The 22,732-nt window shown below is 37.9% G+C and overlaps 1 protein-coding gene across 6 annotated transcripts in view; it reads right to left on the bottom strand.

Annotated features, from left to right (window-relative positions):
* The window catches only part of RB1CC1 (RB1 inducible coiled-coil 1), a 162,448-nt gene that overhangs the window by 26,531 nt on the left and 113,185 nt on the right, over positions 1-22,732 (bottom strand). For all 6 annotated transcript variants that reach the window (XM_075920708.2, XM_075920707.2, XM_089776257.1 and 3 more), the window contains 4 exons: positions 18,692-20,592; positions 8,575-8,734; positions 5,652-5,760; positions 5,284-5,524 (listed from right to left, as the gene is read on the bottom strand). In XM_075920708.2, coding sequence (XP_075776823.1) covers positions 5,284-5,524; positions 5,652-5,760; positions 8,575-8,734; positions 18,692-20,592 — 2,411 coding nt within the window. The remainder of the gene's footprint in view (positions 1-5,283; positions 5,525-5,651; positions 5,761-8,574; positions 8,735-18,691; positions 20,593-22,732) is intronic.

Below are 22,732 nucleotides of genomic sequence, written 5' to 3'. Positions count from 1 at the left end.
TTCCCATTCTTAGGAGGGATATTCCGCTTCTCTTCAATAGCATCCTTTAGTGAAGGACCCTGTCTCATTTACATTTTGAAAGGAATTATTTAAAGCAGTTGATATTTTCACTGTTTCCTCCTTTTTTAACTCCATTAGTTGTGACTGTTCCATTGTAATGTAGTCTCAAACCGGTCAAGAAGAACAAAACGTTTCCTAATTTTCTTTTATGACTGTTCATGGCTAGATGGGAGTCAGGTAAAGATGATCTATGTTATCTTGGATGTTCTATTTTCTTTTTCAGCCTGTTGACCTAGGATTCTTGACTGAATTATTTGCAAAACAAAAAGAGAACCTTGTGTCCTTCATTGTCCTGGGAAATTTGCTTGGGCAATGGGGATTCTCTTTCTACAGCTTAACATATGGGACATGAAGACCTCCAGGAACTGTTTCTACCACCTTAAAAAAACCCAAATGACACTCCAAAGATTAATTTGAAGGGTTAGAAGCCATAAGGAACTGAGACTCAGAGCACTTTGGCAGACCGTGAGCCGTGGATTAGGCAAGATGATATGATCCAGAAATAAAGGTTTAGTTAAGAAATCCAATCACACATAACGATATAATGGTGTAATGAGAATATAAGTGTAAAGTTGCAAATGGTAAGTGACTTTTGTACTGAGATCTTTATACTTTTGAAATTTTTTTGCCAGGCTTTGAAGTTAATTAAACATTGACTGGTGTTTTAAATATCATAGAAGTATTGTGCTTAAAAAGCAGCTGCTTAGTAGGTGTTATGATAAAAAAAATTATTTACTTTCTACTAATACCATTTTACCAAATGGATTCAGTATTTTCAAGAGAAATGTAAGTGGACAGACAGAAGAAAAGAACTATTTGCGTACCATAAGCACAATAGTTGTATAGTCTACATGTAAAGAGCCATAAAGCATATGTATAATAATTTGCCATATGACAAATCCATAACATGCTTATGAATAGCAATGATCAACCAGGAGTTTGTGGTCAATTTGGGGTATGCAAGCCATGTCGGGGTTCCATCAAGCAAGGCCAGTCTGAGCTTGGATGCCTAAGGACCAAAGCTCAGAGCCCTGAACCCCACCGCAAAACCCAGCGGAAGCACTGCTGGACTGAAGCTTTGGCACCCTTAGATACCGTCCCCCCCCCCACACACAGAGGGCAGAAATATCAAGACCCCACATTTCTGTGGGGCTCCCAATGTGACCCCTTATGCCTATGGGACAGAATCCCTTACGTAAATTAAGTTATCAAGGGGTAAGAGGTCAGTCCTAGGATCGATCCTATTCAACTTATTCATAAATGATCTGGAGAAAGGGGTAAACAGTGAGGTGGCAAAGTTAGCAGATGATATCAAACTGCTCAAGGTAGTTAAAACCAAAGCAGACAGTGAAGAATTTCAAAAAGATCTCACAAAACTAAGTGATTGGGCAACAAAATGGCAAATAAAATTTAATGTGGATAAATGTAAAGTAATGTACACTGGAAAAAAATAACCCCAACTATACATATAATATGATGAGGGCTAATTTAGCTACAACTAATCAGGAAAGAGATCTTGAAGTCATCGTGGATAGTTCTCTGAAGACGACCACGCAGTGTGTAGCGGCAGTCAAATAAGCAAACAGGATGTTAGGAATCATTAAAAAAGGGACAGAGAATAAGATGGAGAATATCTTATTGCCCTTATATAAATCCACGGTACGCCCACATCTTGAATACTGCATACAGATGTGGTCTCCTCATCTCAAAAAAGATATACTGGCATTAGAAAAGGTTCAGATAAAGGCAACTAAAATGATTAGGGGTTTGGAACAGGTCCCATATGAGGAGAGATTAAAGAGACTGGGACTTTTCAGATTGGAAACGAGGAAACTAAGGGGGGGATATGATAGAGGTCTATAAAATCATGAATGTTGTGGAGAAAGTGAATAAGGAAAAGTTATTTATTTGTTCCCATAATACAAGAACTAAGGGCCATCAAATGAAACTAATGAGCAGTAGGTTTAAAACAAATAAAAGGAAGTTTTTCTTCACACAGTGCATAGTCAATCTGTGGAACTCCTGGCCCCAAGGAGGTTGTGAAGGCTAGGACTATAACAGGGTTTAAAAGAGAACTAGATAAATTCATGGAGGTTAAGTCCAAAAATGGCTATTAGCCAGTATGGGTAAGGAATGATGTCCCTAGCTTCTGTTTGTCAGAGGGTGGAGATGGATGGCAGGAGAGAGATCACGTGATCAGTACCTGTTCAGTTCACTTTCTCTGGGACACCTGGCATTGGCCACTTTCAGCAGACAGGGTACTGGGCTGGATGGACCTTTGGTCTGACCCAGTATGGCCGTTCTTATGTTCTTACCCTTTCTATAGTGGGGGGCTACTGTCTGGCTTAATCATCTCTCCCCAATACACCAAACATGTATGACCATCTCACTTACCATGGTGATTCACTAACATCCCTATAACAACTATAGCAATTCTTCACATGGAAAAGTAGCATGTACATATTTGTGGTTTCTTATAATATTATTTAGCACTTGTAAACATGGAGTCAACATCGTATACTCAGCCAGTTTGCTAAAGCTGACTAGAATGTATCTACTGCAACTTTTTTTTTTTTGTCTAGACTGGCAGGAAAAAGGAGGTAATGGCTACTTTAGTGGTCTTGCCCCTCACTCAGGGCTAAGAGATGGGGGGAAAAACACCTGAATTGGTAGGGCTCAAGAAAGCCATTGGCCCTGCTGCACCTGGAGAAGGGTATATGAGTCCTTTTCCTCTGGCTGGAGCTCCTTCCTGCATATAGTTTAGTATTTTCTACTCCCGAGATTAAGGTAGGACCATGGGTTTTTTGGTTTATTATGAGCACTGCCCTACGTTGTTTGGTTTGGTTTGTTTGTTTATTTTTTTCATCAGGAAGGCATTATTTTGTATCAAAAAGAAATTTTTCCTTCACTGCCAGAGTTACTGGTATGGACCATGATTGTTACCTTCCTCAGAACAGTTCAGGGACCTAAGAGGCTAAGTTAGAATGTAAGACTCAAGATGTTACAGCCTAATAGGTGACAGGTGTCTAGTTCAGACATTTGCTCCATAAGGGGTACATGTTCCCTGATAACCCAGAACTATAAGTGACTTAAGACTATATCTACACTGGAGTTGGAGGTATAATTTTCATCTATGACATACTTGCACTGCCTTCCACCAAGCACAACTGCATTTCGCGTGGGCAGGAGGTACAAGCATCCCTAAATATGTACCTATAATTTCAGATATAAGTAGTGGATATTTCTAGCTGCTACACTGTTATTTTTAGTGTGCTAGTTCAATCAGACTTAGAATGGGTCTGTCTATCTGAGCTAGAGATTAGAGGTCCAACATAGATGCACTCTTAGGCTACGTCTAGACTACAGTCTTTCGTCAACAGAGGTTTTGTCGACAGACAGGGTGTGTCTAGACTACAGGGTTTTGTCGACAAAAGTGGACTTTTGTCAACAAAACTATACCTGCGTCTAAACTACCGCCGAGTTCTGTCGACAATAAGTTGACAGAACGCGGCAGTTTTGTTGACGGAGGTAAACCTCATTCTACGAGGAATAATGCCTTTTGTCGACAGAACTCTGTCGACAAAAGGCGCTACTATATCCACACTGTGCTTTTTCACAAGTTAGCATCTAGACCAGGCGTTCGCAAACTTTTTCGGTCCCCGTAACCCCTTGGCTTTTAGTAAACTTTCCCGTACCCCCTATTCACTATGAAAGGAAATAAATTCTGGACTCTAGAATCCACAACTTTTTTCACTAACACTACTACTTTCTGAATATTTCAATTAGGATAATCTAGTTATTTACCAAATATTCCCCATGCGCCCTTGATAAGCTTCTCTTCCCCCCTGCGGGTACTCGTACCCCAGGTTGGGAACCTCTGGTCTTGACTCTCTGTCGAAAAAGCGGCTTGCTTTGTCGACAGAACTGGATGTAGTCTGTTGACAAAAGCCTGTAGTCTAGACATACCCATACTGTTGACAAAGCTTCTGTCAACAAAGAGCGTCTAGACTACATCCAGTTCTGTTGACAAAGCAAACCGCTTTGTCGACACGACAGTGTAGACGCAAAGGACAGTGTAGATGCAATAACACCTTCTGTCAACAGAACTCTGTCGACAAAAGGCATTATTCCTCATAGAATGAGGTTTACCGCCGTCGACAAAACTGCAGAGTTCTGTTGATGTTATGTCGACAGAACTCGGCAGTAGTTTAGACGCAGGTATAGTTTTGTTGACAAAAGGCCACTTTTGTCGACAAAACCATGTAATCTAGACACACTCTAAGGCTACGTCTACACTTGCACCCTCTTTCGATAGAGGGATGCAAATGAAGACATTCGAAATTTTAAATGAAGCTGATATATAAATATCCCGCACTTCATTTGCATAATTGCATTACGGCGCTATTTCGAAATAGCGCTACTTCGAAATAAAACACGCAGTGTACATGCATTATTTCGAGAGAAAACCCTTCTCTCAAAATAACCCTTATTCCTCATAAAATGAGGTTTAACAGTTATTTTGAGAGAAGGGTTTTCTCTCGAAATAATGCATGTACACTGCGTGTTTTATTTCGAAGTAGCGCTATTTCGAAATAGCACCATAACGCGATTATGCAAATGAAGTGCGGGATATTTAAATCTTGGCTTCATTTGCAATTTTGAATGTCTTCATTGCAGCATCCCTTTATCAAAAGAGGGGGCAAGTGTAGACATACCCATAGGAAAGGTGCTCTGTAAAGAACATGGAGAAACTTATATCTGTTACAGCAAGAAAAGACAACTCCAAGGATACGTCTAGACTACATGCCTCTGGCGACAGAGACATGTAGATTAGACTACCCGGCATAGGAAAATGAAGCGGCAATTTAAATAATCGCCGCTTCATTTAAATTTACATGGCTGCTGCGCTGAGCCGATCATCCCAGGAGGCATACCTGGGAGGTCGACAAATGCCTTTGATGTCGACCGCGGAACGTCCAGACTAGCGCGCTGAGCCGACAAAACAGCTGATCAGTTCAGCGCGGCAGCCATGTACATTTAAATGAAGCGGCGATTATTTAAATCGCCACTTCATTTTCCTATGCCGGGTAGTCTAGACATATCCCAAGTCAACTGCTTTTCCACAACAGCTTAACCTTTATATGATGGAATTAGTACACTCTACACTGGTGTAATGATCAAAATATTTTCTACATACTTTACTGTAATGCCTCATATACTCACTGCACAGCCATCATGCTAGTTTCCATTGCTGGATCGAGCCTTCCTTCATCAGAAATCTCTGAAGCCACTCTCTCTGTTTCAGCTGAGAGATCAGGTGCACAGGCTCCACAAGATTCTAAAGGTGCAGATAAATATGCTGATGGAATAAAATTACTGGTTCTCATTTTGTTCAGTTCCTCTTCAAGTTTCTTCTTCTCTTCGAGTAATCGAGCACGATCTTCAGAAAGCGTTTCAATCAAATCTGTTGATAACAGATATACATAAAGAGTCTTATAAACAACAGCTGAGGATAGTATAACAATTATTTGAATTTAAACTGAATGTAGATTAATGCAAAATCTGTCCAGACAGATAGAATATTTGCTTACCCTTATCTCTTTCTTGCTGTTGGGTGATTGTTTTTAATTTGTCACTAAGATCGTTTATTATATTTTCTTTTTTCATTTTTTCTCTTATCAGCACGGTATTAAAATTGGTCTGAAAAGTCAGAAATAGCATCAAGTAGAAGTAGTACAGTGTAAATGAAAGCAAAAAATCTAAGAGTAAAAAGGAAGAACCTATAGTATTGCCATTTGCACTTCCCCAAACTAAACTGAAAGGCAAGGAAATACATTTTTAAAAGCACGTTTTTGATAAAGAATTACGTATACAATACTAGGTTGGTCCAGTAGTGCTGAGGAGTTGCTCTGCCCCGGGCTTCCTGGAATCAGCCTCTGATCAGTTTCAACAGGCTGAATCTGGACGCCAGTTCCATACAGATTCAACTAAAGAACCCCAGACGTCCCCAAATCAGCTGCTGCTGAAACTGATCAGCAGCTGATTCCAGGAAGCCCGGGGCAGAGCAACTCCTCAGCGCTACTGGACCAACCCAGCAGCACTCCAGCTGCTCTGCCCTGGGCGTCCTGATTCAGCCGCTGCTGAAACTGACCAGCAGCGGCTGAATCAGGACGCCTGGGGCAGAGCAGCTGGGGTGCTGGCGGGTTGGTCCAGTAGCGCCCAGAGCAGCGCTGCGGGACCAACTAGCAGCGCCCCAGCTGCTCTACCACAGGCGTCCGGAGAAAAGCCTGGTCTGCTGGCGGCGGTGGGGGATGTACTAGCTGCGCCACTCCCGCCCCTCCCCCAGCAGACCAGGGAGACGTGGGCGGTGGACCGAGACGCACCGCGGTCCCACCGCCCGGGTCCTCCGCGGCTTTGCTCTGCGTCTCCCTGGTCTGCTTGAGACCAGCAGACCAGAGAGAAGGGGAGCAAAGCCAGGGAGCACGGGGGCAGCGGACAGCCCAGACGCGCCATGGCTGTCCCGCTGCTGGTGTCCTCAGAGGCCTTGCTCCCCGTCACCCTGGTCTGCTGGTTTCCAGCAGACCAGGGAGACGCGGAGCAAACCCCGTTCGTAACATAAGTCGGATCCGCGTAACTCGGGGACTGCCTGTATAGACTAATTAGCAAAAATTAATACAAACAAAAACAGCTGTTCGTCAGTCTGATGCAATTATTTGCCTGTGTCTTCCTTCTCCATGAATCACTTCACTGGCTTTCCCTTTCTGCATTGCATCAAGTTTCCTGTCTACACCTTCCAATTCAAAACCTTTGTGAAGACCTAATTTTGCTACAATATGTTGATCAAACCCACTAATAACCTAGTAGAGGGGCAGCTAGAGGTAGTAATTACATAATGAAACAAATTAAGACGTAAAACTAGACAGACGTGTGCCAGTCATCACCTTGACATCTTTAGCAAGCTGTGTCCCTTTCCCTCAGTTATCTAGTTCAATGCCTTATGTAAGCTCTTTGGGCCCAGGAATGTCTTTTCTCTGTGTCTGTACTGTACATAGCATATTTGGAGTGCTACTATAGGTACAATAAAACAAACTTTATACAGTTCCCTAAAAACTAAAATAATTAATTTTGTAAGATAATGAACAGAGATAACTGCTTAAATATCTAACGATTGGTATAGTAGTCCCATATGCTTTCAGGATTTTATTGTTACAATACTTTTTAAATCAGTGCAATGAGGCCATATTTTGTTGAGATTTGCAGCACATGAAAAACAAACTGTCGTGACACAACTAGGGAGTGAAGATTTTAATAAAATGACAAAAGGGAGATCTTTCCTCAAATGCTCTTCTTCTGATAGGGGAAAATGGCATTCTATATATTGACAATTAAGGTGACAGAAATCATAGAAAAGCAAACACATGGTATAAAACATTATTAATTATCATCTGTTCTATGCCATGAAAGCTTAAAATCCTGTACAAAGAATGCATAGATGGGCAGCTGCATTCTGCACTCCATTTATAGCCTACAATATTAAAACTGAATGTGTGGACGTCAAACACTTTTATATCATTTGTTACTCAGATTATTTTCTGTATAAGTCCTGCTCTGGTTTCAATGTATTTGAAAACCCATATTTTCAGAAAAAATTTCATTTGCCAATGAAGATTCTATCCACATCTCCAGTCTCTCTCTCTCTCTTGCTCTCTGCCCATAGCAATTGATGGCTATAGTCCAAAAAAGTTGGATAGCTCAAATGACTGGAAACAGTGACACGGCTCAGTCCTTGTGCAATACTGATACAGCTAAAAAAAGAGGAGGTGCTAAAGTAGAGCTCCCTTGTCAATCCATTAATGAGACAAATCTGGAAGGTAGGGCAGTTTCCACAAAGAATTGTATGTTACCCTTATTTTCACCCTGATTCTACCAGAGCTTACATTTGTTTACTTTCTAAGCATGCTACAAAATCAATTGTTTTAAAATACTTTTGCAGATAGTATGAGTTGTGAATATTTTTATGAGAACAATTTTTTTTGTTGCTTTTGAATTTTAATTTACTACTCACAGAATAAGATTCATTTACAGTGAATCTACACTGAAATACAAGTTGGAGGTTCAGTTTGATTCTAAAACACAGTCTCTACAACATAGAACTGCTTGGTGTTGGAAAGAGTGAGTTTAGCATTGCTTAGAGATACTTTGCCATCAATAAGAAGTCATGGTCAATGAAGTTCACCTAAGAGCTCAGATTTCACCCTCTTGGCTGAAGAATATTTATGGAAACAGAAGCTTACAGAAAAAACTATGACAAAGTAACACTTCCCCTAAAGTGCACTCCTTTCACTTATAAAAGTCCAGTACATTCCTCATATGTGTAATTTAATATAATACATTGTAAAATGACAATGTGACATTAAGTACCACCAGAAAAATCAAAATAAAAAGTGGAAGAAATAAAAAAAAAAAATCTTTAAAATCCCATAAAGAACATATCAAATGTGATGACTCCTTTACCTGCTGTTCTGCAGTTAGAGACATTCTAAAATTTTGCATCTCTTCATTCTTTCTTTTCTCTTGCTCTTCGAGTTGCTCCAAAAATTTCATTTTCTCTTCCTCAAGTTTTTCTTGAAGCTCAGCAACCAAGCTTGATGCAGCAGATAATTCAATGGGGGGACTTTAAAAGAAAATGTTTTAGAATTTAAATATGCATTATAGGAATATAGTCCAAGAATTAATGAAAACAAGCAAAGACAAACCTGATGAGTCCTTGTTCCCTCTTTTCTACAAAAATAGAGCAGTGGATATACCGGTCCATTACATTATTCAGCTACAAGGACATGGCTTTAAGATATGAAATATGAAGCAATAATACTGAAACATGGACAACAAAGACAAGTGTTTTAAGTCTGCAAGCATGAAAGTGTTAAAAATAGGTACTAAAATGCAAAGCAAACTTTGACATAAAGGAAGTAGGTGTCAAAACAAGCAGCAGGGCTTTGAGAAATAAGTCTCAAGAGACAGGATAGCCACTGAAAGTACTTAAAGTGCTGAAATGAGCTGTTATTTATTAATAAGTAGACTGGCTGGAAGACAGGCAAAAAAAGAGACAGCACCCAAATAGAGTTCACTGATGGTGCTCAATAGGAATTAATGAGCAGATTCCAAGGGTGGAATTTAGCTTTGAGGATTGTGGGCAAGTCTGGTTTTCATTCCATGTGATCATTGCTAACCATAGGGGTGAAAAAAACTTCAGAACTGAAATTAGTCCTAAGAAACTGAAATTCAGGCGTCAGAATCCTGGTGGACTGTATCTTTAGAGAAGGAAGTAGCTCATATTTTGCCTATAAAGTTTTGCACTTTTTTTTAACATAATATTCATTTTTCTATTTAGAATATTGAATTTCTTTGAATATTCTATTAGTTATATTCCTACATTCTCTCTTTTTAACATTCTTTGAAAGCTTAAAAAAAACATGTTTTTGAACTTATATCCAGATAGAGATATCAGTCAAATTAATGTTGTCCATTCTATATCAAAGAGCAGTTTAATTTTGAGCCTTATCACATCTTATCCTCATGCAATTTCACTTATTTCATATATTTAGACTGTCATGTGGCTACATAATTTGTCATAACTGAGCATGTCACAGGCTGATGTGTGACAATACCTCAAAAACATGCCTTTCCCACTGCAATCAGAGAACATACCTTTAAAAAAAAAATCTAACTTGCATTATACAGACATCTGTCTTAAAAAGCTATTTGAAAGAACCAACAAAAATGATTGTTTGGTGAACATAGTCTAACAAAAAAGAAGATGAAATTTTTCAAAAAAAGGGAGACTAAGGCAGTCTCTTAAGACAGGCTCTCCAGTGGCTGCGTGGGGCAGGAGGGGTGGAGCTAAGCTCCCACCTCGCATGCCGCTGAAAGTCGGCTCGTGTATCACTTCTTACATGCATGCGGTAGCTTGCCGACCCCTGGACTAATTCAAATTAGATTCTCCAGAGACCAAAAGACAAAATAAAATAAAGCCTAAGTTTAAACTGTCTCAGGTCCTTCCTTCTTATCCATGCTTTCTGACCAAGGTTACTGGGAGGGAACAGAGAAAATCCTTAATGATTAGAAAGTCTTGACTCTCTAGATCCCCATAAGATGGAAAGTGACCATTGGCAAGACCTTAAAATATGTGACGGTTCTTTTACATTTTGTCTGTAATGCTTTTATCTTAAGAATAAATCTGTTTGCTTAGAAGAAGCTGTGTACTAGTTTATAACTGCAGGTAACATTCTGGTCATAGAGCCTTCGGAGAGAAAATAAAATGCAGGAACTTGCCTGTTTGGGCAATCTGATTTGCTAGAGACTCCACAGTATAAAGCCAAGGAGTTGTCCAACCTTAAAACTCTCAGTCACAAATGAGAAAGATGAAGGTCTCTGCCCAAGAATGGTGATGGCTGGGAATTAGAAACCCTTAAGTGAGTGCCCTCAGGAGACCACAGAGGGGAAAACACAGGCATAGTTACCTATTAGCATAGTTAATTCACCTCCCTCTGAGCTGGTAGCTATGTCAACAGGAGACGTTCTGGCATTGACATAGCACTGTCACCACAGGGAGTTAGACTGGTGTAAGTGTCTCTCTGGGTAGTGAATTTTCTCACATCCCTAAGTTAAGTAGCTATACGAATATAAATCTGTAGTCTAGATCTGGTCTTAAGTTATTCTTGGTGCTTTTTCTATATATAATAAGGAAAAGACCCCAAAAAACCACACATCTGAAAATTTAAAGATGTTATTTAAACTTGCACCTTCTTTGTATTCAGGACCTTTTAAATTTATTTCCACTCTTGAAAAACTGCAACTGGCATATTTTCTGAGGAAGAAGGGCTGGCAAGTATGAACAAATTGCTACAATCCACAGTGGAAGCGGCCATTACTTGTATTGAGGTGCAAAAAGTAATAACATATACTATAATGTGACATTAAATATCAGTTTTATCAGTGTGGGCCTACAAACACTAATATGCTTGGATGAATGGGTTTCTTGTATGATGCCACTATAGTTACAGTGACTACTGAAGGAGAAAACATTCAATTATGAAGAAGCATTGATCCTAAAATAAGTATTCCTATAAATTCTCAACAAAAATATTTTCTAACTGCTGTAATTTTGGGAAAGATATTTTTATGTTTTGTATGTAACTAAGTTTGAATTCCTGCTTCCACTGCAAAATTCAATTTAAACTTCACTATGGAGTCACTACTACTGCCTCCATAATGCTGATTATTTTTCCTGTTGAGAAAACATTTAGCTGGGCAACAGATGAGATGCTGTTCATGATCTGTTTTACATCACCATAAAAAAAAACTGCTAAAAAGCAATTAACAGAGGCCGTTAAAACAACTTATGAACTGCAATTAAACACACAAGTTGGGGTTATTAGGGAACCAAAAGACAAGCAACTATCTAATAATGCTGAAAGCTAAAACTACCTCTAGCCAATACATGCTCTATGATTAAAATGGCATTTGACGTACATCTTAAGGTTGGAGGTAACAATACTTTCTTAATTTCCTATGTACTTTATATACCAAAATTAATAGAACACCTGGCCAAAAAAAGCGAGGACCGGCTTTGTCCAACATGTCTATGTATCCCTACATGCACACAAGTGTTCCAAAATATTATTTAAATGTGAAAAGTGATCCTCCAAAATCATAATTGGATTACATAGTTTGGACTTTTTTCTTGTCACACCCATCCATCAATTTCCATCATCAATTTTCACTTCTACCATCTGATAAATGGCTAAAGCAACAGGAAACAGTGGCAAGAGAGAATTTGGTACATTTTCCTTATTTCTTTTCACAGCTATGTTAGAAAATCTTCCCCAAAAGTAACTATTATTTTTAAAAAGTCAGAAAGAAGCAAAAAAAGGGGGTACAAGTCCAATTTTTAAAAAAGTTGGTGAGACTGCTTTTAAACATCCCTTAAAACATATATACACAATATATACATCCTTAGTTTCTCAGAAGCCTTTCACATTTCCTTCTGAGTTTAAACAAATATATATTTTGCTTAAATGTATTTGACCGAATGAATATTTCTTGTGTAAAAAGATATTTTTTCCTACTCTTTGCAATATATAGTCTATATGTTCCCTGCAGCCAAAAGCATCCAGTTTCCTGATCCTATTTTCACAGTCCCATAATTCCTCTATGATTTACTTTTTAAAAACCCATATTTGCTTCTTGTTCTGTGGTGGTCTTAGATTTCTCTCCCTAAACCTTTATCAAAGATCTTCTGTCTAGCGACTTTCCATAATTAGATTATTATTTCCTGAAAAACCCCAGGTCTTGCAGCGCTGCAGATTTCCTGGCAGCATGCCAATTTCTAGGTCTAAGTCACGTCTGTCTGTCTCTGTGTGTCTCTCTCTCTCTCTCTCACACACACACACACACACACACACACACACACACACACACACACACACACACACACACACACACACACACACACACACACACACACACACACACACACACACTTGATAAAAGTAAAATAAGACCCTAAGCCTTAATTTAAACTCAAGGTACAAGGGTACTCACACACTATCTTCCATCCACCTTGTTGTTACATAACAATTACAATACGACATTTTATAGCCACAGACTGTCTTTTTTCTTGCTTTTGTTAGGTTTGGTGTTCTGGCTCCAGGCAGTATTTTTGTAGTGGATCCAGCCAGCATCACGTTACTTGTCTTGTGTCCAAATTCTTCAATACCATTATCTGACCTTTAGCTTTTCCTTTTTTCTGCTCTAACTCAGTAGTAGCATATCGAGGCATGTGGAAAAGTGTTACATGTTACGGCCATGCTCAGCTTGCCAAAGTTTCTTGTCCAATTACTGACTCTTCTCTTATTTGGGTCCTATCTGAACATGTCTGGATTTATTCATACTATTTGACCCGGCTTTCCTCCCTGTGCTGATTTTGTGAAATATTACATACATCATCCCTCGAATCTTTTGTAAGCCGTAATTAATAGAGTTTCGATTGATTTACTACTGTTTTTCTGTGAACAATCAGAGAAAGTGAAGGACAAAGTGGTGATGCTACAATATAATCAAAACATTTTAATTATACCAACATACATAGTAGTATGTACTAAATTCATTTAAAAAAGGACGTTTGCCAATCTGATGTAGTTTAAACTGTAATCATAGTCCTTGGGAAATTCTGTGCCAGTCCCCTGCCTTCACATGGCAGGACCAAGCACTGTCTAGATCAGCTCTGATAGATGTCTATCTAATCTCCTCTTAAAATATCTCCAGTGACGGAGATTCCACAACCTCCCTACACAATTTATTCCAGTGTTTAACCACCGTGACAGTTAGGAAGTTTTCCCCTAATGTGCAACTTAAACCTCCCTTACTGTAATTTAAGTCCATTGCTTCCTGACCTATCATCAGAGGTCAAGGAGAACAATTTTTCTCCCTCCTCCTTGTAATACCCTTTTAGATACTTGAAAACTGCTATCATATCCTCTCTCCGTCTTCTCTTTTTTAAACTTAACAAACCCGTCTTTCAATTTTCCCTCATAGCTCATGCTTAATCATTTTTTGTTGCTTTTCTCTGGACCTTTTCCAATTTCTCCACATATTTCTTAAAATGAGGTGCCCAGAACTGGACCCAATACTCCAATCGAGGCCTAATCAGTGCAGAGTACAGCGCAAGAAATACCTCTTGTGTCTTGCTCACAACACTCCTGTTAATGCATCTCAGAATCAGGTTTGCTTTTTTTGAAAGTGTCACATGTTGAGTCATCTTTAACTTGGGGTCCACTATGACCCGTAGATTCCTTTCTGTAGTACTCCTTCTAGACAATCACTTCCCATTCTGTATGTGTGAAACTGATGGTTTCTTCCTAAATGGAGTACTTTGCATATGTCCCTACTAAACTTCATTCTGTTTACTTTGGACCATTTCACTAGTTTATCCAGATCATTTTGAATGTTGACCCTATCCTCTGAAGCACTTGCAACACCTCCCAGCTTGGTATCATCTGCAAACTTAATAATAGCACTGTTTATGCCTTTATCTAAATCATTGATGAAAATATTGAACAGAACCATTATCTCTGTGCACTTCCAAATGTCAGCGCTCTTCCTAAACACTCTTCACTTCCTTCATTCTTTAATACTACTGACAACTCTACCCTCTATTGCCAATGTTCACAATCTGGAGACATTCTCCCCACACCTCTTGACCTTTAAAAATCTTCCTGCATCAAGGAGGGTAATTACTAAAATCTTGTCTCCTATTACGTATCCTGACATGGTAGTTATAATACTCAGTTTCTATACATCTCTGAGGTTACTTCTTCCATTTCCATCTCTGTGCCTAGCATATGCTATGCAAATTCCTTCTCGTTCTCAAACTATACCTTGTGTTATTTTCTTTGTAATCAAAGTCATAGCTGCCTGTGAGCAGAAGAAACTGATTAGTTGCATTTCTCAGTTTCTAATGCTGGAATCAACGAGAGGATTTTCTCTAAGCAACAAAAAACATCTAACTCATTTCCCCCCTTTCTCCTTCCTTCCTTATGGACCTGTTTGACCTAATTTGTTATCAACTATAATGGTAGTTGAAATAAACCTGAGTCTCTAAAAGAGTAACACCATCTCTAAAATTCATATAGTTTGGGGGAAAACCCTAGATTTGATTATATTTAAATTATCAAAATTCCAACTGCTTTATGTAAAAGAGAGAATATGCATTTTATTATGCATTTAAAATCATTGTAACTTTTGTACTAGAAATATTTTTTCAAATTTTACAGCATATTAACTTGTAAATATATTTGTTCTGCCACTTTTGTTTTTGTATTTTATTCATGCTAAAAGAAAGAGCTTTCCAATAAAAATAGCATAAAAAACCTGTTTACCCAGTGAATACATTTCTGTGTCTGAAAGATGAAACAAGCCACCATGACTTATCTCAGTTTTACCATTGACTTTAATGGGAGTGAAACTGGGCACAAAGTCTTAAAACAGTTATGTGTGAAAGCACACAACTCCGTTTACCTACGAAGTAAAATACCTTTAATAGTTATTCATGGTTCTTTAAAAAACAATAACATTTAAACATTATTTGCAGAGCTAGATTATTAAAAATAGCACTTTAGGCCCTGCACAAAACAATGCATGTATAATATAGGAAATTTTGCATACATTATGTATATACAGATGCTTGTGTATATGCAGAAGCTTGAATAAATGTTGCTTTCCTTTCTTTTTTTCCCCTCTCAGAACTATGCAATTCAGAATGAATGGATTAATGAGCTAGGAACAGGATTTGAAATATCTAGACTAGAAACCTGATTTGAAATATCTACGCTACCCTGAACTAGTTTAAATCATGCAATAATCAACTAAACTCTTAATTTAGGAAGGGAATTTACTTATTCAAGTGCAGTTTACAGTGTGGGCATATTGGGGTTGAGATCTTACAAACAAGGACCTGTCTGTTTTACATGAACACAGAAGATTCCATTATAATTCATTGGGGAACTGCTCTATTCACAAAACTTTCACCATCTTTCACATTTTTGCAGCATTTTCTACACTGTTTTCTTTTTTTTATTCACAAACTAAAAAATACAGAAAGGAAAGCTTTACCATGGCTGTCCTGATAATGTGCCTCAATGCTGTTATACAAATGTCTATTGGTGATCTCTGAAGTTACTCTTTCACCTTTCTAAGACTGCCATCAACAAGCGTGACAATTAGAGTTAAATTTTAGAGGGTAATTTTTCTTATGTGGAGAAAAACCCTTTTGCAAATAAGAACTGGAATGGGAAATAATTATTTTACATATGGGTACTATCCAGATATCAGTTGCTTCTATTTATCATTAGTCTATAGTCCAGAAATGAACTAGTGATCTTGTAATGAAATTCTCTGTCCTATTTATCTCCTGAAGCATCGCACAGAAGAGCTCATGTCTGTGTTTCTGACAACATTAAAGGCTTATCTGTACAAAGAAATAGTGCACAGAGAACCAGGTTGTGAATGCATTACATAATTGGTAGTCTTAAGTATCTATACTGACAATCTATACACTATAAAGTGCCTCTGACAGTTTTGCTTAGTATACTTTAAAGAGTATTAAGCTATAGCATGTAAGGACACTATTAGTACACAATAAGAGAGCCTTATCTTGATGCTCACTAACTTCTCCATGTAGACAAGCCCTTCTGGGAAATCTCCTATACTTGCAGTTTTATTGGTGATATGAGCAGGTGTACAGATTATCCACAACTGTCATGGCAAATAAGAAGCTTACCATGAGTTACTTGCTCTCTCAAGTCCTGTTTTAAAGGACACTTGTCTAATACAGGCAACTTACAGTAAAGATTGCTAAACAATTCATATTAGAAAGATCCTGTTCTTAGTTGATTATCACTTTGCACAAAAAAATGTGTGTGCGCTGAATTTTTCTATATTGAGTATGTGCCTCAGGTTGAATATTTTTTGAAAGCTTCAGATCTCATAGTTCAGTCATGTCCAAGCAAAATTAGGGATGATATTCTTTTGCTTATATTAATTCCTACAACTATTTCACTGAAAAGCTCTACCACATCCTTGTCTTGGTATTTGGTATGGTGTCATACTAATATCAAGGATGTGTCATACTAATATTAAGAATATGGTATTTGGCAAGATGCCACCCTTGTGAAAAGGCCCCCAAATTTGGCAATGTCATAAGCCCCTGAAAAACTGATGGTCACTTAATGCTCACTAGAGCAGTGGCTCTCTACCTTTCCAGCCACTGTATCGCTTTCAGGAGTCTGATTTGTCTCATAAACGATCAAGTTACACCTCACTTAAAAAAAGAGTACTTGTTTACACAATCAGAAGTAAAAATACAAAAGTGTCATCGCACACTAAGTGAAGACACTTACTTACTTTCTCATTTTTACCATATAAAATAAAACCAATCAACTGGAATATAAATATTGCACTCATATTTTAGAGTATAGAATAGAACAATACCAACAAGTTACTGAGTGAAATATAAGTTTGTATGGACTTCGCTAGTGCTTTTTATGTAGACTGTTGCAAAACTATGCAAATATCTAGATGAATTCATTAAGCCTCCTGGAAGGCCTCTCTGCATACCTTCAGGAGTATGCTTATCTCTGTTTGAGAATCACCATAGCATGGGATTGTAACCCCTTCAGTGAGTATCACCCATTCTGCAGACTGATGAGGTAGGGGTGCTATGGAAAAAATAGTATATGATCATTTAATTAAAGACTATCATAGTGCATGAAGGGGCCGAATTAACGTTGCCTGGAATTAAGTACTTGACTTCATAAACAACCTCTGAATGTAATTTTTGACAAAGATTTCGCTATTGAAATGATATTGTGTCAAAATCAAATGATGTTGATAATACGAGTATTTAAATCAATTTTCACCTTTTACATTTGCAGTACAAAATTTAGAAATCATATGTATATGTGGTATAAGAAAATGTATAATGCCTTTAGAGAAACAGCAATTTTAGAACTGTCACATTTAAAAAGCTAAGAAAGATCTTATTTAAATTTGTATATAAATCATGGGCCACAATGTTTCTCTGATGAGCTCAATTTTTCTGTATTTCATATTCTCAACTTACTTCCCAAACCAATTTACCTGTTTTGTCAACCTACCACATCATCAAACCTGGACTGAAAAACTCACAAACACTGCCTTCTCCTACCCATGTGTACTATACCCTAGGGACTGAGATCTTTTCTTGCGGTTACTATGTGTTAATATAAATACAATCATATAAATAAGAAAATACTACCCTCTGTTATATTTATGTGACTATGAGAGTAAATGAAGTTTGCACGGTATTTAAAAATATTGATCTCTTAGCTCTGTAAAGCTAAAGAACTTCAGGTTGCCATACTAACACTCCCTTTCAGAAGCATAAGAGGTTGTATGTCATATAAGTTATGGAACAGCTGGCAAGTGTCAGGTTTATCTGCTGCCATTAAATGAGTGGTTGACTGCCAAAAAAAGGAATATGTTTTCTTATAACAGCTTTAATGTACCATATTTGTGTCCTTTTCTTGGATAAGATGGCAAGACAGTAATTTTTCATATGCTAAATGAAAGGATACAAAGGTGTGATATTACAATGATTCTACCAAACTCTGCCTGTGCTTAGGATCTCTGCGACATGTGTAGTTTACAAATTTGAAATCCAAAAGACCTATTAAAAACATTTTAAAAAGTTTCAAACCTTAAGATTAACTACAATACACTGACTTTTTAAAAAAGGGCTTGAATTAAATATGGTTTTAAATACACTATTCAGAATGTTAAGGAACAATAATATAACTTATCGCTACAAAATATCTTGAGTTAATTTATTAATTTAGAGTCCAATGATACAAAAAAAAGTTACCATGTATGAGTCTTAATTTGAAACGAATACAAAAACAGTTAAACTGAATCATAAATGGGTAGAAACTGAGGTTTTGTATTGAAGATTACCTTGAAAATGCAGTAAACCATAAGAATTGGTGAATAATCTTATTTTTAGATCACTTAAAGTACAACTTAATTCTTACAGTACCTCTGATTTACTTGCATCTCAAGTAGTTGTATTTTTTCCAAGAGTTCTTTTTCAACAGCTTCCCTCTTTAATTCAGACTCCTTAAGGGATATTCGTATGGCTTCCTCTTTTTCACTACTGAGCTTTTGAACAAATAGTTTTTTTTCCTGTTCTTGGTTAGTTATTAGAAGTTCTTTTTCCTCCTTGAGATTATGGATAATAACTTCAAATTTGTCCTTCTGTTCACACAAAGCCAATTTTTCCTCCTTTTGCTTTTCTAGGGCATTTGCTTCCACTTTTATCTGACTCTGTAGTTCTATTATTTGTTCTTTCAGACTTTTTTCTACTTCTAAAGCTTTTTGGTGTAAAGAGGTTATTTTGTTTAATTCAGTTTTAAGCAAATTTGTTTCTTCTTCACATCTGTTCACTAATTCTGAAATGCACTGGTCTTTCTCAATTGTCATTAAAGTTCTTAGCTCTGCTAGGCCCACTTCATAGTCATCGTTGTTAACTTGTATCTTATGGTTTAATTTATCTAACTCCTTTCTTAAATTTTCTGTTTCCTTATCAATAAAGGACTTTACGAGCTCCTGTTGCTGAGTTCGGCTTTCTTCCAACATCATCTTCATTTCATCTGTTTCTGCTTCCTTTAGTGCAAGTTCAACTTCTAATTTGCACCTCAAGTCAAAGAGATCAGAAACTTTGAGTTTTAACTCCTCTATCTGTTGGTCCTTCTCTTGGACAATTGCTGCATGAGATTCCTGCATTTCTTCAAATCTCTGGTAGTTTTCTTTTTTTAACTGATCTAAACAATCCTTGTGCTCGGCTATTAATTTCTCAAATTCCTGTGTATGCCTGATTTGTAGATTGTTTTCCAATTCTTTAAGATGAGCATGTTCCAAACTCTGAAGTTCTGCTCTCAAAAGTTTAATTTTTTCATCATTTTCAACATGAAGCTTTTTCAAATTTTCCAATATCATCTCACGTGACTGCCGTAGTTCTTTAATTTCGCAATTCTGATCCTTCATTTGCCCTTCCAATGCAAGTAATTTCTGATCTTTCTCATTCTGCAGACAAACAACAGCTTCTTTTTCATTTTTCACCATTGCAAATTCATTATCTTTGTTTTGCAAAACTTCTTCAAGACCTATTAAGTCTCCCTTTAACTTTTTAATCTTTTTTTTGTTTTCCTCAACATCTTCCAGTAACGTACTAATTCTAGTTTCATACTCACTTTTGAAAGATTGCAATTCTTTTTCATGTTCATCTTTTAGTGTTTTTTCAAGTGAAAGTTTTACTTTTTGTATAATATTCCTTATTTCTACTGATGTATATTTTAAAGAATTTGAAAAGTCACACTGTTCTTTTTTTACAAATGTTCTAAAGTGGCAAAGGTCTTCTTTTATGTTTCTTAAGTTAAACTGTGATTCCTGTGCAACAACTCTACATTTCTCCATGCGAGAATTTAGAGAATCTTCCTTTACACAAATATTTGTGTCTTGCATACGTCTACTGTCTATTGCATTGATAACTGAAGAATAGAGAGACTCCACCATCATTTCTGGACTTTGTGGATCACTTACTATATTAGGAGATGATGGATTTTCCTCTATTACAAACTCATTTACTGCTGACATAAAGTCAGACTCTGGACTTTCTGCTAGTGAATCCAAGTCTAAAGACCCTTGCTTAAGGGCGTGCTCTAAGTTTGGATGAGCGATTGTTTCGAAATCAAATGTATGAGCGTCAATGCTGTCCGGAGACAATTCATCTAATGGAGCTGGGGGACACACAGGAGGACACAAGGGACCCTGAAGACTGAGTGATGGAGGAGTTCTAGAAGAGGTAGCAATTGTGGTTCCTTTAGCACTTTCCATCCTTGGTGTAGTAGCAGATTGTGGTGATGCTTGACTATTGGAGACCTGTAGGTATAAAATTTAAACCAAAACTTTACAAACTGAATAATAAATATATTTAACTCTTTTAGATTTAGCTAAAACTTAGCTATACTAAAATAAAGTAATGTGAAAGCAGTAGAATGTGTCAATCATATACAACTATTCAAGAACTGACACTAAAAAGTTAAAGAAATGTATAGCTTCTTTCCTAGAATCTCTAGTTAGCATGTGCTGTGTGTAATATTAACTATATGCATATAAAAATGTACTATAATTAATGTGATTGTGTCGAATATGTAGTGTAAGTATTATGGTGTAATTTTATATATTGTAGAAACACATGAAAGTGCTAGCAATTGCGAAAAAATACTAGAAGCCAAGAAATTAAAGAAAACCATTGAATATTTTATATGAAAATTAATTATTTGCTATTGTGCTTTGTTTTCTAGTAATGTTTGAACTTGCTTTCTGAAATGTATTAAAGAAAAAGTTGACTTATGGTTTACACCATAATATGAAGGATGAAAAATTAAAATGCAGATGAAGAGAAAAATATGCCTAATGAAGACTTCTCTGTGCACACAATTCCTTTTAATGTACTGTTAAAGCATTTTATAATCAAATACATTTTTAATATTTCTACTATATTAGATTTCCCAAAATGTTTATAAAAACTTCTTGACATAGTAAAATCCATCCATAATAATACAGACACCTAAAGCAAAGCAGGTTTCTCCTCTTTTTCAGAGGCTGAGAAAGATGCAATAATAGGGGTCTTCGATAGTACAGAGACGGGCACACCAGAATGAAAAATCGCCTATCTCATTATTCTCTCTCTCAGACTGACTTTCACCTTTTTGGCTCCCCTCTTTTCTTATACATATTGGAGAAAGTTCAGACTTTGATATGGAGCCCCAGAACCATACCCCTTTAATTAAAACACCAAGGACCACACTGACCTACCCATTATATCCATTTTCTGCTGCCAGAAAGGTACAATGCAGACAAAGCTGGCTCATCTAATTTCCTGGTACTTTCCCTTTTGAAGTGGACTGAACCAAGCAGACTTGGCAAAATTTTCATGTAATCTAGAGAACTGCACTTTGAGTCTCCAGCGAGGAAGAAGACAAATTCTCGAATGAGAAAGTGAATCTTATTCTAATGGGGTAGGATAAGTCACCCAGACTTGAATCTCTTTACTTGGTAAAACCCTTGTTTTATCCCTTGGGTTCAAGGGCTAAGAATATCTAGGTTAGGTAATGGAACATCATTTCTGAGGCTAACATAAATGATTTTGCATGTCTCAATACAGATTTTCAGCATCTGAATCACAAAATCCCCATCACTACAAGTTGGGCTCCTGGCAACTTTGGGACCGGAGCTGTCCTGAACCAGGGTGTTTGCCCGACTAGAGGAGGTCAGTGTTCCCCTGCTGGCTGCTCTCCTCTGGGGATCTTCTCCCTGAGGCTCCCTGCCCTGCTGCTGGCCCCACAAACACTGGTTCAGCACAGACTCTCCTCCTCGCTGCTTGCGCACTGACTCAGAGTCCCCTGGCTGGGATCACCTGGCCGCTGCTGGGTTCATTGACCATAGCCACTTGCCTCCGCCAGTCCCGCTTCAGCGGGGGAGGGGAGTAAGGGAATGATTCCCTGGGCCAGGGCTACCAGATTATACCAGCTCTGCTGCCAAAGGAGGTTTCCCGGGCTTCCCTGGCCAGGTTGTCTGCCACAGCCGCAGGTTTTCCAGCTACGGCCAGGACACTCTGGCTGCCTGGCCCAGCTGACGCCTGGTGGGGGCAAGAACTCCCCAGACAGTGCCTGGCCCAGCTGATGCTGGAGGTTCCACAGCCAGGGCGGTGCTTCCCCATCTTCCATCTAGCCCAGCCAAGACTCCCCAGTTCCCCATTTTTTTTTCAGCTGGCTTCTGCTCTTGCCTCTGGGGCTCTTTAGTCCATGAACCATGGATGTTGCTGAACCAGAGTGTCCCAGATATGGGAGGTTCAACCTGTTCTAGAGATGAATGAATACTTCCAAAAAATTTGTAAAAAATATATAGGGCCAGAGAGAGAATATGAGAATGACACTATACCTTGGTAGTTATGGTATCCTTATAGGATGGGGGAACCCAGCTTCAAATCCCTGATCCAATGAATAATTATTTATTC

Source organism: Pelodiscus sinensis, chromosome 2 (assembly GCF_052426305.1).
Source record: "Pelodiscus sinensis isolate ZL-2025 chromosome 2, ASM5242630v1, whole genome shotgun sequence".
Lineage (NCBI taxonomy): Eukaryota > Metazoa > Chordata > Testudines > Trionychidae > Pelodiscus > Pelodiscus sinensis.
The sequence above is the reverse complement of the archived record's forward strand: the minus strand, read 5'-3'. Positions and strand labels throughout refer to the sequence as shown.